Source organism: Hippoglossus stenolepis, chromosome 2 (genome assembly GCF_022539355.2).
Source record: "Hippoglossus stenolepis isolate QCI-W04-F060 chromosome 2, HSTE1.2, whole genome shotgun sequence".
Taxonomy (NCBI): domain Eukaryota; kingdom Metazoa; phylum Chordata; class Actinopteri; order Pleuronectiformes; family Pleuronectidae; genus Hippoglossus; species Hippoglossus stenolepis.
In genome coordinates this window covers 11,011,510-11,028,219 of record NC_061484.1, presented here as the reverse complement: position 1 = coordinate 11,028,219, position 16,710 = coordinate 11,011,510, and the positions used below count along the sequence as shown (strand labels likewise).

Sequence of the window (16,710 nt, the reverse complement as noted above, 5' to 3'; positions counted from 1 at the left end):
GCGAGGTTTTCATGTTCTCTGTGTGTCTGCACAGGTTTTCTCACAGTTCTCCAGCTTCTTCCAACAGTCTAAAGACATGCAGATTAATTGACGACTCTAGATTGCTTGTAGGTGTAAATGTGAGCGTGGATGGTTGTTTGTCTCTAGCCCTGTTAACGTCCGTCCTGAGAGGTCTGATCACAAGAGGACAGCACAAAGTGTTAAATTAAAATGCATCCTGAATGTGACTCCCGTGATGACTCGTGATCGGATCTCACTTCCCCGCTTCATATGCAAATAATCAAGTATGTCCTTTGTGTTCACTAAGTCCAAATGATGTTGTTTTTACCCAGTCTGAGTTTACAGATGTTTGTGCGTGTGTGTGTTGGCGCGAGTGAGAGATGGAGAGAAAGAAAGCGAGCTGAGTCATGGGGGCTTAATGAATAAATGTGCACAGCTATGAAGGAAGAATTTAACCAATATAAAAAAGGTATCCATCGTTATGTGGGTATCAGTGTATATATTGGGGCTGTGATTCCAAACAAATACACATATCAGAGGCAAAAAAATACGTTTTTAACGGTAGAAGGTCAGAGGACGTCAGCTGAGTGTCTGGTCCTTCACATTTGACCCAGCACACATTTGCATTCATACAGCGAAAAGAACGTGGCCACATTCATCCAGACCACCCCCGCATGCTGCTGGAGTGAACGGATCTCAGGACACACTTTGGGGCGTTCAGACTTACACACTTCTGATCAGATCACTCTGGACAGATGCTAACACCAGGTCTGAATGGGGTCGACCTGTCCAGATAGTACCACGACTCTCAGCCAACTAGGATTGCCTTCAGCGCCCCCCACTCACAGGAAAAGCAGTACAGATAATGGGTGGGATGGATTTCCATTAATGCAGGTGGAAAAGCTTTCTTTTTCACATCAAAATGCATTTGGATTAATATTTGTTTTGATTTTAAATCTCAAGCTCAATGAACAATGTCATGGGACCAGTATCTGTGTGCTATAAAATCAAGCCTTTACTTTGTAAACAAGTAACAAGATACCATGCTTCAATCAAGCATTGTGTTGCTTAAACTGTTAAATATCATTCACTTAACTTTAAAAATGAAGCTTCAGGTATGTCAACTTTCTTGGGTTGTATTCAAACTTCAAATGAAAAAAATATGGTGAGACACATAAGAGCAGAGAGCTGTAGAGAGCAGGGGATTAGTGGGGACGGCGATGACAGAGTGAAACGATGTGGGAACATGTAGAGAGACGGGATGAGTGCGAATAAAGAGGGAGAATGAGGAGGACATGTTAATCACAGATTACACACGCTCCTCTGGTGTCGGTGTGACTCGTCCTAACAGGGCACTAGATGAAGCTGGATCGCGGTAGGCTCGCTGCACAAGAAGCTGAGTCAGGACTGGCTGTCTGACGAGCTCACAGCCTGCCCTGTGATTGGCTACTGGAAGTGACTGGGAGAGAGCGCGGATAATCCTGTCCATGTCCAGACTACAGTCATCAGCTGAATCCACAGACACAATAATACAGTATGTGCTGACACGCTCTTATGCAAGACCAGATACACTCACCCAGCTGGATGCATTATGTCATGTCAAGCACTGTATGATTTGAAGCTTTCACTTTCCCTTCAAAGAAAATGTTCACGATCAGGTCGCAGCTCATAAAGCAAATGTTCAAACAGCAATCCCAGGCTGTGCAACTAGTGCAGACATGTTATACACTCACCCAGCTGCAGCAGGTAACAGCAGACCAGGTTACACTGTGTGTCTGTAGCTCCTGATAATCTCAGGGGGCACACTCACCTCTCTCTGCCGGCTAATGCAATTAAAGCTGTGACCAGTGCAGAGGATTTCAACACGCAGACCCAAACAGAGACACATACTGTGCATGTATATACTGTGTACACTGCATGTATGCACACAAGCCACATTTCGAAAGCGGGAGATGTTCTCATTACAGCAAGAGAAAGCATATTAAACTGTCAAACATTTTAAAGTAATTATATACAGGATCATATTAGGCCTTTATCTGAAAGTAGCCTCTTTTCCACTGGTCAAGAAATCCAATAACATCTGGCTGCATTGTTTGCAATGGGGAATGGACGCAATCAGCATCCAGTCCTAAATTGAATTACTCTGCAGTAGACACAGGATTTAATCAGCTCCAATCGGAAGTGATGGAAACGTGACACCAAGGTGAACTTGCGAATTTGGCAAAATAGGTGAGAGCGCCTCAGTTTTTGGTGCCCTTGTGATGTCAAACTGGGAAAAAAAACAGAGAGGCAAACTCCCCTACTGGCAATGGGAAAGGCGTCAATCGCCTATCATTAGTGGATTTACCAGCTGTTAAAAAACCTGCATATATCTGCTTCTTTTGGTGTAAAAGTGACATTGATGGGACATGATGAAGAGAAAGAAAAGTCCACAGCCCGATTCGAAGCTGGGACATAGTGATTTGTTATTGGAATCTTTAGCCCTAAACCACGGGAGCACCTCAACTTGCGACTTGTGAACAATCAGATCATTGAAAGAGCGCTATTAATACAAATCTCAGTGAACACCCATGAAGTTCTTAAATACAGTATGTTCATTAAGTTTCAAGGTAAAGCTGGAGTTTTTTCAGCTGAGTCGATATCCGACCACCTGTGGGGCGCTAGATAATTCAGTGTTGAGTGGCTACGTACTGAGGAGTCTGCAGCGGCTGCAGGTTCAGTTCGAACACGGCCCTTCACCTCACGTCTTCCCTGCTCTCTCTTCCCTTACATGCTTGATTTCTGTCCAATCATTGAAACTCATAGTGCCCAAAAATATCATTCATATCATCATCACACATTCCATGTTGCATGTTTATATTCTCTGACTTATAACCTGCTCTTCTGACATTTGTATTTTTGGTCTGCATTCATGACTCAGACTTCTCTTTGTCTCAAGCAACGTTGACTCGATCTTTCCAGTTTAATGACGTCTTCACCATCTGGTCAAACTTTCTGTCTTCTAGCACCAACAAATTCAGAACAGTGAGAGAGTGAAAACAGGCCATGACATTGTTTCCATGTGATGACTCCTCGAACAGGGCGACATCAAATATTCATACATTTACATCATCTCAGTGCTTATGCACCAGTCAACACATTCCCAATAGAGCTGTGTCTGCACAAACACATCTCTGACACATAACTGCCTCTTGTCTTTGCCCTTAATGTTCCCTCAAGCCTCCCAAGGGACGGTCCATTAGTGTTGACCGAATGGCGTGGGGGGCCTTTGGTTTTATGCCCACGTGGGGGTGTTTTGTTAAAACTGGAGCAACCAGTAACTCCACCCCCTGTGTCAGGACACATGCAGTCCTGCGGGGCTGCTGGTTCTGAACCCCGGCCAGACTTTCCTTTATCCCTAATGGCCATTTTCCTCTGGAAACTGGCCTGTTGCGGATGTCTGACAGTGGAGGTCAGGGTTCTTGTGCCGTCACCCTGACATTGGACCCACTCTATCAAACTGTGACACTGACTTGACTGAAACATTTGCACATATGAGGTCCCAGCAGTTTCTATAGAATCAGGCCCTCTACACATCACATGCAGCACACAACTGTAGATCATCTGTGTGAGACACCGACTGGCTGGCGAGACTAGAGGAGGCAATATAGAAACGCCATAAATACGCCCCACACGTTCGCTCCAATTCTCTGGACAATGACCGCCTTTATTCACACATTGGTTCAATCAAACGTTATCAGTATCAGACACTCCTTTAGGCTGCTGTCCACACACTGGACTGTGGTGTTTTGGAATGAAACCTATTAAAAAGCACATGAGCACAACACACACACACCCACACCCACACAGAGAGAGAACAGCAGGCATCTGCTCTACAGTATGTGTGTGTGTTCCCAAAAGATTATGACAGCAGGGATTTGATTCCCATCATCGAAAAAGATTAATCCTGGGACCTAAAGTGGATCGTATCATTAATATTTAGACGAAACCCTGCACATCTGCAGCAGTGAAAACAACATCACATGTCAAGTTTGTTTTTTAGCTGCTGCGGGGGCGTGCCTTCTTGTCTTTTCAAAATCACAGTCCCACTGCAACAGAGACAGGAAGTCTGGTAATACAAAAAAAAGGACATTACATTGTTACAGCTCAATTACCTCTGGTATGAAAAACACAAATGTCTTCTACTCTGCCAGATTATAATGACTGACAACCAGGTAGAGCAGGTCTATCCACTTAGCGCTGGTAAAAAATGATTGTTCAATCAGAGAAATGAGGAAATATTTCCATGGCTGCTCTGAAATGACAAAAGCTAATCTTTTAAAATGAAACTGCGGCGGTCTTGAGGGTATTAAGTCGACCTGCGGACTGGAGCTTGTCCAACTACTCAGTGGAGAAGTCCAAGCCTGAGACTGGAGAGAGAATAGAGACGTGGCTATGCACAGTAATACAATTTTACCATGATAAATCTAACACTGATAATTCTGAGGCACAACACAGTCCGACAGAAAGGTTTCAGACGTTCTTCATCTTAAATCTAGGTCCTTGTTACATTATTGGTTCTTGTGGGGGATCATTGAATTTCGTGTTTCCTCCACTGGGCAATCGGAGTGATCTGACAAGCTCCAGGATTCACGTGTCACTTCAGGACATTTAATCAGGGCCGATGTGACCTGATACAAGTGTTTCATCGCCACTTCAATGGTTGGTGCATGGTGAACAAAAAGACTTGTTCACATGCATCTTATAGTTCACTCGATTCTCTCTCTGAGGGACAATAGAAAGTTTCCTCCACCCTCTTACTCTAACAGGAAGTTTCTAGTCTTCCAAGAGCTTGTGTCATCATCGCACTTCCAGAGAAGTTTCCTTTTGTTGCGATTCCCTTGTTTCTGCTGCAGTTATTGTTGCACATTCAGGTGACGCTCGCACTGCTGCACGTCATCCTGTGGGAAAGGAAGGCAGGACTTTTCATATCTTGGTTGGGCCAAGGACGATTCTACACATTCGTTCGTTTTGCCTGATCAGAAGAATTGTGTGTCACTCCCAGTTTCATCATTGCATCACAAACTCACTAGTATGATGTCAACTGTCTCATTACAGCAGATTTCAGTTAAGTACGCGGTTATAAATGCGGTTATTGTTTTTGTCTTATGTGCACATGTGTTTTGGTGTCATTACCTCCAACAGGTTAGGATTTTTTCTCAGTCCTACAAAATGTTAAACTCTGTCCACCTGGTAGCACATGGTGACCTGCATCATTAGGTCGTCTTAGTGATGAATTCCGTTCACCTCTACAGGTCAAATGAAAGAAATGAATTGAATACAACCTCTTCAAACGTACCCTGTCAGAAAAGACTGAAACATACACAGAACGGTAGATGAACGATAAAAGGCAAATACACACTCATGTTATCCTAAAAGAAAAAGAAACACGCCAGGTGAGGCCTGTAATTTCAGCCTCCCCACAGTTATGTCATCACAATGCTTTTCTTTCAAGCAGCCCACGTGACAGTGCTACAAAGAAGCTGGGTGCCTGTCTGCAAGCCTCCTAGTGCTATTGACCCCCACCCACCGAACCTCAGAGGGTGCTACAGTAAAATTGGTCCCCTGCCCCGACTGCAATGTCTCCCTACCCTGCATAAACTCCCTGCCTTGTTTCTTGAGATATGCGCTTGTTCGCCGTGACAGAACAGATTGAACCAAAAGATCATTTACAACGGTAGCTTTCTTTAAAAGTGATAAGAAAGTGTATCTGTATCTCCTGTGGTTTGGTCACGTCATGGTCGATACTGATCCGACATTTTAGACCGGCAAATATTGCAAATATTTTCATGCACCAGTTTCAACAAGAAATCATTCATTACATTTATTTTTCTTAGTGACTAAAATACTTTCGTCTCTGGTTGAAGTATAAAATACAAGATCCCAGGAGTCACAAGTGTTGAATAGGACCGAGATCCAGGGAAAGAAACAATAAGGTGCTCTGTGTTTGGATGAAATAATGATTTTAGTTTATTCCTCAAGCATGTAGGCAAATTAGCAGACCACTAAAGAGCACCTGTCAGATCAGCTGGAGTCATGCAGCGCTCCCCCCCTCTGTAAAGCATTTATGTCTTTGGAGACAGATGGAGAATAGTTTAAAGCTTATAACCTCGGCACAAAGGCCATTCCTCTGACTCCTGGCCTCTCCTCTTGAGGTGAAGTGGACCTCGGTAACATTTCACTGTGTTGCCCTCTAACCCTGAGAGCACTGCCGGTGGTTTTGCTAAATTCAGCTCCCAAGATATGTCGTGAAATGCCAAAGTAAAACAGAGACATATCTCTGAGAGGAAAGAGGGTGGTATTAAAGAGCCTCTGGAGTGAGTTCAGCCTTCTTTTAAAAAGAAAAAAAGGAAAACATAGCAGAGAGCAGCCCTGACATTTACCCGACACGACAGAGTCCTCGACAGAAGCCGCCACTGCACCATAAATTATCCACTGGTGATTTCTGGCAACTGAGAGGGAAGAGGAGACCCGGAGGCCTTGAGTGCAAATGAGGCTGAGCAAATGTACCACTTGGTATCGGTAAATCATTTCAGTGGATGATGAACAAATGTGTCACATGCTGGAGAAGGAACGGAGAAGTGCAGGAGACTGAGCATGTGGAAGTGAAACAGAAATTAAATTTCATCTGATTGAATCTCGAGCCTCAGAGAGTTTTTGACCTTTTGACCCTTTGGGGCAAATAGAGACACGACAACCCAGAAGCCAGAACTCATACAGTTATCAGGCAGGCAGACAATTTCCAGGTGAGACTCTAACAACAACAGGATAATATCAGGAGAATGCACCAAACAGGACATGACATATTAATTCCGCTATGGAAATCAATTTTTTTTATTCCAGCTCAACGCCGCCGTTGGCCCAATCTCCACAAGCTCTCGAATCTCATCAACTGTCCAAGTTGACATCTTCGTCTGCATCACCTACATGTATGCGAGCTCTTTTTCATCCTGAGATATTTGTATTATATTTAATAATAATTTGTATAGATGTACAGTTTTACATCAGCTAAAGAGAGACAGAGAGTGAGAGAGTGGGGCTTAAACGCAGAATTAAAACAGTAACAAATTAATATCACGATTTAAAAACCGTGTCATCATGAGACTTGGCTTTTCAGCCGAGAGCTGAATCCAAGCTCGGTCTCTAGAAGAAAGTGCAAAGAAAAGCAGCTCACACATCACCTGAAGGCAAATTTCAGTCCTCGCATGTCATACAAAAGACTCGTTATGATCGCTGACTTAAAAATGACCCTGACTCCTCCTTTGTCATGTGAATTAAAGTACAGCAAGTTAATGTTCTGTATTTTAAAAGGAACCTACATTAATTTCTTTTGACAAACATGACAATTTCCCCTACAAGTGTTTAATGGTCACTAACTGCATCCACAATCTTGAGGATTTTGTTGGTATAATTTCTATAAAAAAGATGTGATCATTCTCTTGTGCTAGATAGAGAATGTATTTATTATGTTTTATGTGAGCTGGGACTCTGTCCGTGCAGCCTCGCAGGACGAAAAGACTTAAGGGCTTCAACCTTGAGCTGTAGCCTTTGACTTTCAAAGGTAAACACAGCTGCATGAATGAGGCGAGTGGATGAAGTCAGCTCAGTTGATTCAGTCCCGCCTGCTCTATATTGGTCCGACTTTAAATACAACCTGCCATCTGAGCGCTGGAAACCATGTAATCTGGAGCTGCCGCTAGTCCCATAACACTGGAATCAAAACAAACGGAGGGGGGGAGGGGGAGAGAGAGAGAGAGAGAGAGAGAGAGAGAGAGAGAGAGAGAGAGAGAGAGAGAGAGAGAGAGGCACATGTGTGGACGTCCAGCTGTTGACATGCATGTTGTTTGTGTTGTGTGCGGTTGAACGCGGTTGAACTCGGTACAGCGACAGAAAATAGAAACGATAGGAGAGAAAGAAAGAGAGAGAGAGGGAGAGACAGGGGGTGGATCGAGCGCACGTGTCCTGCTCAGCTGGTGACGCTTGTTATTGTTGTTGTCGTAGTTGAATGTGAGTAAACCGACTGTCCTGATGAGAGGGCTGCAAAAAAATCTGCGGCACGCAGGGAGCCACCTGTTCCTGCTGACAGAGCCGCTTGGCCCACGTTCAAAACCACATCAAGCTTCATAATAAACGTGACAGCAAGTGAGACACAGGCAGCGTCTTTCAGCGGCCGACTGTCCTGATGCGAGAATTTGACATCTTATCAAATTCATCAATATTTGTGCAGCTAACGTCGGCAAGCAGCTGCCTACACATCAGGCAGACACAGCTCAACCATAAGTGGATTTGGTGTTGATTCCAATGTTTCTTTTCGCTCTGTTTGGTCCCAGTTTGTCAGGCAGATCATGTCCAGTGGGTTTTTGGAGGTTTTTACCTCCGCCAATGAGATTCTGGTTTTGCCCCTTTGGTTGCTTTGTTTCTTTGTCAGCAGGATTACCCAAAAACTACAGAACAGATTTCCATTAAACTTGGTGGAAGGATGGGACATGGGCCAAGCAAGAACCCGTTACATTTTGGCGTGGATCTGGAGAAAGGGGCGGATCCAGGAATATTTTAATCACTTTCTTTAACATTGCAAGATAGGGCGGTTTTTGACATTTCACAGATTTCCCTGAAATTAATTCATGGATATTGATGAAGAAAAAACTAATATGTTTAGGGGGCTGATGAGTGAGCAAAATGTGGTGAAGATCCAAGTGAAGATGTAGATCTAGCCTGGATGCACTCTACTGAGATCTATTTGTTTCTGACAACAGCTGCCTTATGTGTCTTGAAAATAAGCTGTTGAGACCCGTGACACTGGACCCAAATTGCAGGTCTCGAAACCATCGAACGAGCTGAAAGACACTAAATCATTTAGTGGAGCCGCGGGGGAACCTGAGTGAGGCTGAACAGTCAGACAGCTCCCTCTCTCTCTCTCTCCCACTGACTGCCTCTGCTTCTTTTCAACATGAACTGCAGCTGATAAGGACAAACTGCAGCCAGCTGTGTCAGACACACCGCAGAACAAACCAGTGATGGTCGGGTCCAGACGCTCCAACGGGGGCCCAGCAGTGCACTGCAGTCGACATAGAGCAGAGCCCTTTAATGTGCTCATTCATTTGCTCACCCCGAACTGCACTTGTGGTACTTAATCACACACAAACACACAAGGACACACACACATACACACAGAGGATCAAGTGGAAACCTGCATCAGCAGCACCAAGCTCCTGCCCCTCCAGACATCTGGTGCAAAAACGTTGTGTGCCAAGGAAACCACACTGGGCATGTGCAGAATGTGGATCACATTTAAAGCTAAAAAAAGAAACCACAGCGCCGCCACTAACAAATACCACACAGACGCACACAGACACACACAGACACACAGACACACACACGCTTCCAGACTTGTATTACTGTACTTGTGAGGAACATTTCATTCATGACATTCATTGCTGCAGCAGCACCTGACCTTATCCGTTACCCAACTGTACCACAAATATTAGAGCTGTAACGATTCTCCAAATCCACGGTTCAGTTTGGACCTTAGTTTTTGAGCCATGGTTTCGTTCATACCTCGATTTTATTTTAAGGGGGTGAATAGTGGGTGCGTAAGAAAAAGCGCGGGGTGGGGTGGGGGGGGATGTGTGGGTTTTATTAAAACACCATCATTTGGAACAGTGAAGACAACAACATAAAGCTGCTTTCAGACATGCACTGGACTCTGCAGATCCTCCGTATTTTCTCCTCGGGGGCGCATGAGAGAACGCAAATGTCAGAGTGAGACGCTCCACAGTTCCTACAGACTTTATACGCCTGACCTCCTTGTATAAAGTCCGTAGAAATCCAGGAGAAGTCGATGTGAGAACACAGCAGGGGATCCCCCGCAGGATTTACCGCGACTGGGTGGGGGTTGTTTGATGACGCTTTCTAACACACGACACAAAAATTAAAACACAAAAAGAAAACAAATATCTCCCGGTAAAAAAGCGGTGACAGACACGTAGAGCTGACAACGGTGTCGGGGTGCTGTAAACATGATGACGTGATCTACACAGTGGAGTTAATACGTCACTTCCTGCCTCTGTCTGCTGCACTGAATGCTCTCGCTGTTGGATTTGATGCTGTTGTGAACACGTTTGTGCAGAGAACCTCCCGCTGTGTTGTGCATGTGTGAAAGGCAAACTACATGTAGCCAATTCTCCAGATTTTACCTGGAGGTCATGTCTGAAAACGGCTTATAGAACATGTTGGAATTCGACTACACAAAAAAATACATAAACAAAAATAACCTAAAAATAATCCTTTCCACGCTTTTTAAAGGTAAAACAGACGATCCTCTCCGACCTCCCGACTCATTGTTCTGAAGCTACTAGTCACTTCTTTGTGTTTCTTCAGATTACGCGTGGCTGTGATTGGATTGGAGTGTGAATGTACACAAACGCACACACGCAACAGGCTGCACATGCTGCTGTGGCAGTGTGTGGGATTGGGCAGGGAGATGTTTGGCGGTTCCGTCTTTGTCTGTTGCGAACCGAAACTGTGGTCGTTTGGACTGCGATTTTGGTTTCGGTTCGAGAATCATTCAAGCCCTAATAAATGTCACTGCTGACTCTAAAACCATCAAAGTGTTTTTGTCACTTCAACGTAAATCAACCTGAAAATGCATACGGACAAATACAGACAGACACACGCTGTATCTAGAAACGTAAGATACCATTGTTAACAGTGAGAAGCACTCCCTCAGTCAAGAGACCAGCCCTGTGCCAATAGTGCAGAGTAAATACTAAGTAAGTGGAGTGGGAGGGCTTGTTGTAAAATATCCACACATGGTGACGCAACTGCTCAGAGGACACAAGCAAGAAAACAGCAAGACAGGAAAGAGCTGTGTTGACATTACGTACGCCATGACTTTGTCTCGGACTATGATTACCACAGTTGCACAGTTTTGTGCTGACTGCCAGATCAGGATGAAATGCATTTAGGTGGTAGCTGGAAACAAATTGATCCAGAAGTAAACCATCTATAGGGTACATGATGAGTTTTTTTTTTAAGTCTGATATTGTCGTGTACAGTCTGATGTTCAAGTGTTGCTTTAGCTCGGCCTCTCTCTGAGCTTCTCCCGGTTATAATCACAACCTTTGCACTACATTCGGATCCTTGCAGAAGTTGCAGCCATCAACAAACCTACAGGACACAATATCCCCTTGTTTTGTACAATACCTCAAGTGCCTAAACAGTAAGTATGTGTCGCCCCAGCGGACCTGTAACTGTACCTTCAAAACTTCTATCAGGCTTGGCTAGCGAAGCAACAGTAATTCTCAAGAATTCAGACCTCCGGGCAAAGAAAATCAAACAACAACAGTACTTGTGTTGGCTGAAATTTGCCCCATGCTCGCAGAGTTATTTACTTCAGCAAAACCTGACTGAGCATGGGAACCGCTGGCCTGGAGGGCACTCGGAGAGCACCGGCAGTACGCCTGAGCCAGGGCGCGGCAGCTGGTGGTTATATCAGGATGTTAGCGGGGGGCTGACTACTGAGTTTCTGTGGCTAGTGTCACAACATCAACACAAACACACAAGCACGTGTGATGCACTCACTGCTGTGGCTTTTTTAGAAATCACTTGATTGGCGAATAATAACTGTCAGAAAGAGAAAACGGGAAGTGATTTCACAAATTGTTTGTCGGTAAGGTGAAAAGTTCTCCATCAGGTCTTGTGTAATCTTGATAGTGTTCCTCTTAAACTTCTTTTGCAAAAGTATCAGGCACTTTTGAATAATTAATCAGTTAATCCTGCTCAGAACTGTGGGACTCTAGTGCCAACTCCAGCATGTATTCAGTGACAGTTGTGGAACACCCAGGCTAAGATGCCAGGTCTATCACAGGGACAAAGAATTATAAACAGACACATTTAAGCCATTAAACCCACTAACACTTGCTAAACTTCTGACAGCAATGGGAATAGCTTCAATCTGCATTCACTTCCAGGTCAAATGACTAATCAGCAAACACAGGTTTTAATTGGCTCCGGCTCCTATCAGCAAAGATGGAAACAAGACGTCCGGGTGAACGCGTTAATTTGGCAAAACAACGAGGTTAGGGAGCACCTCAGTTGTCGGTGCTTTCATGACGTCGAACATGACGCCCAAGAGGAAAAAAACAGAGACGCAAACTTCTCTACTGCAATGTACCACAACAGCAAAGGGAGAGGAGTTAATCGCCTTTTTAGCTGGTTTACCCACTTTAAAAAAACCTAATTAACCACAAAATGTATCTGTGATCAACATTCTGTAAGGAGAACCATCTGTGATCAGTCCCATCCACCTCTCAGGACCAATGACCGTATAAAGAGCTGGACGACACGACAGCTCAACAAAAGTAATCAGTGTACAACTCTGTATACAGGTCTAAATGAATATTCTCTGGCCTGTGCATAGTCTCTTTTCTGTCTTTTCACTTACGGGGCTCTGTAGTATCTGTGTGACACGTTTCTTCTGCTCCAGAACGTTGAAGTCCTGCCGCAGGTCGGGCGACATGTTCCTGGCCCTGATGTATTCGGGATCATTGACGTTGACCCGGTCGAAGTAGCGCTCCTTGGTCCCTCCGCCAGGCGGAGGAGGAGTGGTCACCACCCCCTGATGGCTGTCCGCACTCATGCCTGCTTCACCTCGCTCACTCACTCAATGGCTCTGACTCTACCTGAGGAGAAAGAAAGCAGGGAGGTGTACATGTTAGAACATCAATCATTTCATTTGAAAGAGGAAAAAGGTTGGTATCGACCATTTCAAAAAAACTTGTGCTCAGATGTTTCCTAGCACAAGGAGTGTTGAGAACAACACAGAACGGCATGGACAAGGATTCAAACTTACAGCTAATAAAGCAGCGACCAAGATGCAAAACAGATTTGCTTGTAGAGGCAAAATGCTAAATGCTATTTATGCTAAATGCCTTATTTCAACTTAAGTATCTTCACTGACGAACACATCCCCCAAAAAAAGATTTGGTCACTGGTTGTAACAAAAGTAAAGAAGGCCTGCATTTGTAGTCTACTGACAAATAAGGAAAAGGATATTAGTTTCATTAGTGGACATGATGGAGGTGCTGTGCTTTGGTTTGATTTGCTTTTGGTTTACAGTTTGGCTCCATATGCACATTGCGTCACTCTGTATACACCCACAACTGCACACAGGCATTAGCCAGGTCACTGTGACACACCTCCCAACAAAGTGGAGGAGAATGACAGGAGGTTTTGTTTGGAACATGCAGGCCTTGACTGGTGAGCTGGTTTACTCCCACTGTTCATTCTCAGGTCAGCTGGCAGAGCAACAAGCATTTCCCCGGACGCAGATTGTTACAGTAAAATCAAGGATCGTGACCGACCCTCTGAACGCCTTGTTGTCCTGCCAAGGGACACAGCCAATAAATAAAGGAAGGAAATACATAAAGTTGATTATGTTTTTTGAAAGACTCGGGAGGGAAAAAAAGAAACGTGAGGCTAAATAAATTTAAGAGGAATCTGACAATGAAGCACACACGAGCAACACAAACTGGGAAACACTTTTTCTTTTCAGGGGATAAAGACCATAACAACCTCCGCCAGGAAAGGTTCTGTTTTCATCTGCAAACAAACACATGATACAAGCACTTCTCCTCCTATGTGAAGAAACACAGATTGATTCACAGGGGGAGAAAGACAGAACATATAAAAATGTATTTTTCAGGATTCTTTGCAGTGCGGCTAAAGTTGTGGTAGTGGACCATAAGCTGGTGATGTATTAGGGAGAGGCGGGTCTTATGGGATCTCCACCAGATGGTGTCTCTTAGAGGAATGAGAGAGAGAGAGAGAGAGAGAGAGAGAGAGAGAGAGAGAGAGAGAGAGAGAGAGAGATCATTTAAGAAAAAGGGATCCCCGTGGCTTTCAGTAGTCATATGACAGGAGGCGGCTTGAAAAATGTTGGGGTTACTCCGCCAGAATCGGCCCCTTCTCTCCTTTTAACCTTCACTGCTGTTTACTTGGTGTGGTGGGAAACAGGGGGCGGGAGCGGTGATTCGGTTTGACACATGCTGCTAAGCTACTCATTCAGGTCAAATGGCACTCAGAAAGATGGCGGAGATTAGTGGAGCGACACACCGATAAGTGAATAGAGGAGACATCCTCAGACCAAACAAACAGACAGTTTAAAGAAATCCTTCTTAGTGGGTGAACCCGGGCATGAGGAATTTTGGGTTTTTTTCTGTTCACGTGTTCCTGTGGAATAAAACCACTTTGTTGAGACTTGATATGTACAGTATTGCTACTGTAGTAAATATGTAAAAAACAACATTCAACACTTACTATTACAAATGGCTCATTTTTTAATATAGAGTCAAACATTCAGACCTTAGGTTTACTCATATATACGACCACTGTTGTTTCCTCGGGTGTTTAGTGCCTTGCTCAGAGTTCAGTGGTAGTTCAGTGTATTCATCGATCACTTTTCACAACTATATTTTCACCATTTCCACTGGGAATTTGAACTGCCGACCCTCCTGCAACCCCTCTTTGTGTTTGTATTCTTAAGATGTTGCAAGACACAGAAATAGTTACAAATTTGATAAGAAATGCAACGCTATGTAAAACATATTTTAAAATGCAAAAGTATTCATTCAAACTACCAGCGCTTTGTCTATGGTGTTATCTGGAAACAGGAAGCCTCTCCTTCTCGACCTGATCCCTCTACTAAAGCTGTGATTTATATTGTGGAAATGAATAAAAGCCGCATGAAAAAACCTCTTTAATTGAAGGCAGCTGGGCAGCAAAGAGTTATGTAACCTGATATTGACTCCGTCCTCCTGCGCCTCTGTGCTATTCTGCTTTGTTTTTTTTCTCGACCATAGTCACTGTAATTGGAAGTTGTATCGAGATAAACTGTAAAACTGAGGGCAGAATGCATTATTCAAAAAGAAGGCAGACATGTGGCTGCACTAACTCGATGATCCGGGGCCAGAATCTTTAAAGTAAATGAAAGTTGGAGCATCAAATCTAAAATGCATCTAAGAATGTGCGACTGACAGTTTGAGCTCGTGCCTGAAATTTTGTGTATGAGTGGAATTCTGCATGGCCAGCTGTAGCCTCACCAAAATACAGTAACGCCACCCCCGCCCTCCCTCCCAGCACCAAACCCAGCCTCTCAGTTCACCGCCCAATCACTGCTCTGTCACAAGACACACAACTCTAGCAGTCCCCAGCATGAGCCCCCCCCCTCTGTCTCTGTCAATAGATCATTGTCCCCGTCCTGAAACCTCCTGGCCTGGTCTCATCCAGAGGGGTCGACGGTTGGGAGGTATGAGAGGGTGAGGGGGGGTGTGGGTTGGTAGTTGTGTGGGTGTGTGTTTGTGTGCATGTCAGAGAGCACACGACTAATCTGAGTAAGAATGGAATCCAATCCTCATATTACAGTATCAATGTTTACAATTCAATTTTCATGCGTGATGGCAGATGTGCGCTTGTGATTCGTTCAAAACACTTCTTGAATGAAACAAATAAAAAATCCACAACAACTCCAGAAGTTTGAGTTCAGCGGCCAAACCCGGAAACTTGCAACACCACTGCCCTGTAGAGATGTGGCATTGGAGGACTGTGCTGTGATTGATTTAAGAGCCGTTATTCTGTGGCAGATAGACGAGGAGGGCTGTGTTTTAGCGAGACTGCAACCGCAGCCCGAGGCAAGGTGACCGTGACCTTTCACCCTGTGACCTTTACTGACCCTCCCTCCCTACCTCCCTCCCTCCTTCCTTCCCTCCACCTCACCCGTGTTTGGCAGCTCTGCAGATATAAGCCGCCTTCATGTGTGGGGAGGCTGTCCATGAACACTTTCTCAACTATAAACAGTTATTTAAAGAGCGTCATAAAACCAATCACTGCTGTAAACCGAAGAGCGCTAACGTGTTTTTGGTTACTAGGAGTAACTGAGGAATAGTGTGAGTCACGGACACTAAACCTCCATCGAGTCTGGACTTAAACTCCAGGCAAAAACAGGCCGTTACTGCATGAGTGGTACAGATTTATAAAATACAGCGTAGGATTCCTAATGTTTTATATATTTTAATTATTGGTGAATCTGTCAAATGCTTTCTCAAGTAATTCAAACTATAGATAATTCATTATTTGGTCTACAAATTGTCAGAAAATAGAGATTCCATTTGCTAAAGCCCAATGTGATATCTTCAACCTACAGATCAATAGTCTTAAATATTTAATTCACTGTCACATAAAATTAAGAAAGGCAGCACAGCTCACAATGAAGATGCTAGAAAGACAAAAAGGTTAAAGATTTTTGTTTGAAAAAGAAACTAAATAATCAACAATTGAAAAAGATGTTAATTTAATTTCTGTAAATCAATCAATTGATGAACTCATGAACTGAGCCCTACAATATACAAAAAATGATTTTTTAAATATAAATATGCACTATCAAGTACTTGTAATTGTGTAGTGACATAAACATGCGTGTTTTAGAAATTTAGGTAAAAAAATCAGTGAAGCAACACTGCTGCTTTCTAGTCTCTCACATTTCACGCGTTAGTTTCCCTCCTTCATCTCCGTTCTGTGTGTTTTATCCCAGAGACTGAGAGTGATCCCCCATAGGGCCTCAGTCGTCCTCTGACATTTGGAGCTGGATTAGAGCCAGCGACTCAGGCAGCACAC

General features: G+C 44.1%; 1 protein-coding gene across 8 annotated transcripts in view; it reads right to left on the bottom strand.

Moving 5' to 3' along the window:
• The window catches only part of add3a (adducin 3 (gamma) a), a 105,204-nt gene that overhangs the window by 24,811 nt on the left and 63,683 nt on the right, over positions 1 to 16,710 (bottom strand). For all 8 annotated transcript variants that reach the window (XM_047343819.1, XM_047343820.1, XM_047343824.1 and 5 more), the window contains exon 2: positions 12,485 to 12,722. In XM_047343819.1, the coding sequence (XP_047199775.1) occupies positions 12,485 to 12,679 (195 nt within the window). In that variant the 5' untranslated portion in view covers positions 12,680 to 12,722. The remainder of the gene's footprint in view (positions 1 to 12,484; positions 12,723 to 16,710) is intronic.